We start from the raw sequence: 5,000 nt of genomic DNA, 5'->3' as shown, positions 1-5,000 counted from the left end.
AAACCGAGTGTGTTAATGTTGAGTTAGTAAAATATGAAGCTGCAGGTATGAGGAGCAGTAATATTTGACCCAATAACAGCCCGGCCTCGCAGCCATTGTGTTTCCTCTCAAACAACCCCGTTCCATCACAGGAGGAAAAAACATTCAAGAAAGCATTCCGTGAAGTCAATTTCCCAATTATGTTTCATTTCCCATCGAGCCAACACACTTTTACACCGTCATAAATCATAGGAAATATCAGTCACCATAAATCATACGCGCAGATTTAAATCAGCTGTTTGTGTAATCCAGCGCCTGTATCTCAGATGGACTAATGTGTGGAAATGTGTGATAATTAAAGCCAGGCGCTCTCTCCATGGGGAATAACGTTTCCCAACGTCCGTTTAAACGCCGGCTGCTCGATACCTCCTGATGCAGCTCCGCCCGCCGGCCAGCAGACGCTCCATCAACTCGGGTTTCTGGGACTTTTCTGGGACCTCCATCTCTGAAAGTGTTTGACAAAGATGTCATGTTGAAACACATCAAGGATGCTGCAGTTAAACACAAAGACAAACGTACAGAACAGAATACATGAATGCAGCTCGATTTAAGTGAATTTGTATGGTTTTTTTGTTGTTGTTGTTGTTTTTTGAAATCAAAGTGCTATATTAAGACACATTCTCAGAATAGATCCATCATCAAAATGAAATGGTCACAGATTTCACACTTTCTGCCCTTCAGATGTGACAAACAGACTTTGATGACTGAACAAACTGCTTAAAAGAGAAAACAACATTCATGTCCTCACCGCTGGTTAGCTGCTGAAGAAACGTAGTAAAAAGAAGTGCAGTGGGTTTAAACTAGAAGTTTTGTCCAGTCTTCCCCTGCAAATGAAAAACATACTGGTCCTATTATTTGACCATTTTGTAAAAACAAAAAAACAGCCAAAGAAACCATTAAAGTTGGAGAAAGATCGCCAACTAAATCATTTGTTAGAGAAAGAAGGTTAACGGGCTGAAATCATCGAGAGACAACTAACGAAACCAACCAGCTGAAAGTCTGGAAGATATCGAACGGAAAGAAAGCTGCTGACTAGTCTTAACAAAAACTACAGCTGAGTTTAATTTGGTAAATTAAAAAGATATCCATTTTTAATAAGTAACAGTTTGTTTATTCAGTTTATGACTGAACCTAATTAAAAAACATGCAGCCCTGAAATGAACATCACTGAAGAAAACGTGGTTTTGTTTGGTGGTTAATCTGTTTGTGTTGAAATCAGACGAGCCTTCGATGTCGAGACGTTTCATTCCAGTAGCAGCGTTTTGGTGGACGTCCGTCTCGTGGTCGATTTTTTTTTTTTTGAGTGGTCGCAGGCCGGGAAAAAACAAACCAGTGAACAGCTCTTATCTGTGACTCGCATTTGTTGGACGAAGCTAAATTTAGGTGCGTCGGTCTGAGTGGACGCGTTGCCTCCCACGTCTGAGAAGAATGAGCGGATTGTTAAACTGGCACACAAATCACAGCGCGCCATAAATCACCGACTTCCAAACAAACTGAATTTTCATTAAAGTCAAAGCTGCGATAAACGAAATATCTGAAGTTTGCATTTCTGGGAGCGATCGTGGAAACTCTGAAGGCTTTTTATGACGTGTTAATGAGGAGATGAAACGGAGCTGTGCTGCTGCTGCGTGACCATCAAAACACCTCCCGTCCCAACTCATCCGTCCAGACACCGACTACAAAACCTCCTCTCATCTGCACTTTGTTCTTTTTTTAAATGCAGGATTCCTTCGGTGTTGAAAGTCTGGTCCTGCTCAGCCTCTCCGCTCCCACCTCGTCAGCTCAGCTTTTTTTTCCGAAGACGGCGGTCGTACCGCTGGCGTGCCTCAGCTTTGATTAAAGGAAATGCTTACATCACTCCGTCTCCAAGAGAAACAAAGCCGTCCGCTCGGCGCAATGTCTCCGTCCAATAGCTGCGAGGCTTCAGGGTCAGGTGCGCTCGCCGGACGCACACGTGTCGCTGCCGCCGGACGTACGACACGGCGACCGTAGAGATCTCGAACGCTTTCCACGCTGGTCCGTTTCTTTCTGCTGGTCATCAGAGGACAGATTATTGAAGAGTCTCCGTCCCCGAGGACCAACGTCTTTGGGTCCTTTGAGTCTCTTTGTATTCGGTTTCAGTTGTTTTGAGGTTCTTTATTGTTGATTTGCATCTCGGTGGTCGTTCCGAGTCTCTTCGTAGTTCTTTTAGCTGCATGTCTCCTGATGGTACCGGATCGACAGGTACTTTTCTGGATTTTTGTTTTCCGCTGCAGATAGTTTCCCTCTTCATGGTCATTTGTCTCTTTGCAGTTGTTTTTGGGTGGTTTTTTTGCATTTATTTTCTCCTTACTATTCAAGCCTGAATGTTTGTAAGTTGGGACTCGAGAAGTGTTTCTCTGATTCTCGGTGTTTCTCGGTGATTCTCGGTGATTTTCGGTGTTTCCCACCACAGTTCACTATCGTAGAGTAATTGTAAATATTCACGTGAAAGAAGATAATACCAGAGAATTTTTTGACATATTTATTTTACAATGGATTTTGGATTTATTAGATTGAAGTCAGACGACTAAATAATTGATCATCGAATCATTTCAGGTGCAGAGCCGGTTTGTTCCTTGGTGTTTGGTTTGTTTTCGGATTTAAATTTACAACTAAATACAGATCCTGGACAAAGCTGCAGAAAACATGACGAGCGCAGATTTTTAACAGACAAAAACTCATAAATAATGACTTTTTAATACCCTTGAACTCATTTTCATCATTGTAACTTGCCAAAGTTACATCGGTTTGTTGAACCGACCAAATCAAACCGTCATTCCTGGTTAAATTGTCATTTTGGCATCTGAAAATCTCAAAAATTCCTTCGAAAGTTTAGTCTGCAGGGCCTTTTTGTTGGGGGGGGGGGGCACCGACAGGAGCTTGGAGCTCGTTCAATTTGACATTTTTTATTGAAATACTCGTTTATGCAACTTCCCCACATTTGGAGCAGGTCAGACTAGCACTTCATCACTGGCTGGTATTTATACATCAGAAATTCTTCACATGCTTTATAAAACAAAACAAAACAAATGTGGAATAAGGCATACAAATTACTCCATCAGATAAGTGCTAGAAAAAGGGCATTTTTGAGTATAAATCACTTATGTTTCGAGAGCATTTTAAACTTTTTACACCGATCAGGACATCGATACAAATCTGAAGGGAAATATTAAAATAAAGGTTCATACGAGTCTTTTTTCACCAGATAAAGTCTGTTAACCGGCTTCTCTCAGTTCGCTCGTCATCAACACCAGTTTCAGTGAGTGGGCGTTCGAGAGCATCACCTCCACGAGTTTATCTTCCGTCTGTTTAGTCTTTAACGGTCTCTGGTATGTCTCATAGCCCACCAGTGTGTGAAGAGTCTAAAATAACAACTCTTTCGCCCAGTGTTGATCTTCCAGTTTTAAACTCGGCCGTAATGTCAAAAGAATCTGAAACCCAGGCGCTACCTGCACCCGCACGACTCCACCACCATGTCCTCGTACTGCTTGTAGACCACGTTGTTGGCCGAGTCGATGTAGAGGATGCTGATGGGGCTGAGCCGCGTCGGGACGCAGCAGGTGGGCGGCGTGGACTCCGGGTCCATGGAGTTGATGAGCGTCTGTATGATGGCGTGGTTGGTCGGCTCCAGGTGCGAGCGGATCGGGAAGTCGCAGGCGCCGTCGCAGTGGTAGGCGTCGTACTCCAGCGGCGCGATGATCCAGTCGTCCCAGCCCATCTCCTTGAAGTTGACGTGGAGGCGCCTCCGGTGGCAGCGCGGCCTCGTCTTCGCCGCCTGGTGTTGAGGGAGGGAGTGCGGCGGCGGCTGCAGGATTTTTTTAGCGGCCCTCGCGGCGGGAGCTCGTCGCATCCGCCGCTGGGTGAACAGATACTCGTAGACGGTTTTGTTGTCGTGGCCCGACCGCGCTTTGATCTCGTTGTAGAAAAGGTCGCGCTTCTTGCTTTTGCCGAACGCCAAGAAGAAGGCTTTTTCCTTGTTGGTCCTTCCGAGCCGGGCGAAGCCCAGCGAGCGCAGGTCGGCGGGCCGCCCGCCTCGGTGCTCCAGGGCCTCCAGCTCCAAACACAGCTGCTGGCCGAGCTGCTCCTGCTGGCTTTTCAAACCCTTGAACACCTTCCATACGTCGAACACTTCCCATTTGCTGCCGAATCCGCTGAGCAGATCCTCCACGGTCCGCGTCTGCAGCAGAACCGGCTTCTGTTTACCTGAAGCGCAGGTGTAGAGCTTCAGGCACGGGGACGACCCTCCTCCTCCTCCTGCTCCTGCTCCTGCTCCTCCTCCTGCTCCTCCTCCTGCTCCTCCTCCTCCGTCAGCGGAGCCCGTGGAGACTCTGCGGGGGTCAGACAGGCGCTTCCTCAGGATGCGCAGCTCGGCCCCCAGCAGCCCGTCTCGCTCCAGAGAGCTGATGTTGAAGTGATATCGCTGCCGTCGCAGCTGAGGACCACGTTCATCTGAGGGAGGAAGAAAAGACATCGGTAAACATTCACACAGAAAAACACCGATACTGAAGAACGGGAAACGAGAAGTCGACATTTGAAAACGGAAACACAAATACTGCTCAGTAAAGAACTTCCACTTCAACACACCAATTTTAAAAAGTTACATCTATTTTAAATAAATCTCTTTCGTGGACTCGAAACATCGTTGATGTCAAATATTATCTGATTCCATCTTTTCCTTTCCAGCACAACCACAGATAAAAACATCAAAGACTGGTTTACATTTTGTATGACCGTGATATTTGTGTCATCGTGTCAACTCTAATGAAAAAAGTAAAAGTGGTCTTTTCTTCGTTATGCGATAAACTAAATATGTTTTTCTAGACTTTTGGACATTTGAGTCTTTGAGTCCCCACAAGTACATACAAATATTTAGGTACTCACAACTTACATAAAACAAGTACACAAACACACCCATGAGCACAAAAGCAACAGGATTTAAC

At 45.6% G+C, this 5,000-nt stretch overlaps 1 protein-coding gene across 1 annotated transcript in view; it reads right to left on the bottom strand.

Annotated features, from left to right (window-relative positions):
• Positions 1 to 2,620: 2,620 nt before the first annotated feature.
• gdf5 (growth differentiation factor 5) overlaps positions 2,621 to 5,000 on the bottom strand; it is a 7,395-nt gene continuing 5,015 nt past the window's right edge. Inside the window, exon 2 of the mRNA XM_069714138.1 lies at positions 2,621 to 4,509. Within this exon, the coding sequence (XP_069570239.1) occupies positions 3,506 to 4,509 (1,004 nt within the window). The 3' untranslated portion in view covers positions 2,621 to 3,505. The remainder of the gene's footprint in view (positions 4,510 to 5,000) is intronic.

The sequence above is a fragment of the Brachyistius frenatus genome, unplaced genomic scaffold (genome assembly GCF_029030835.1).
Source record: "Brachyistius frenatus isolate BFR_SWC_R1_liver_20210118 unplaced genomic scaffold, ASM2903083v1 Contig_126, whole genome shotgun sequence".
NCBI lineage: Eukaryota > Metazoa > Chordata > Actinopteri > Embiotocidae > Brachyistius > Brachyistius frenatus.
This window is presented reverse-complemented; position numbering and strand designations above follow the sequence as displayed.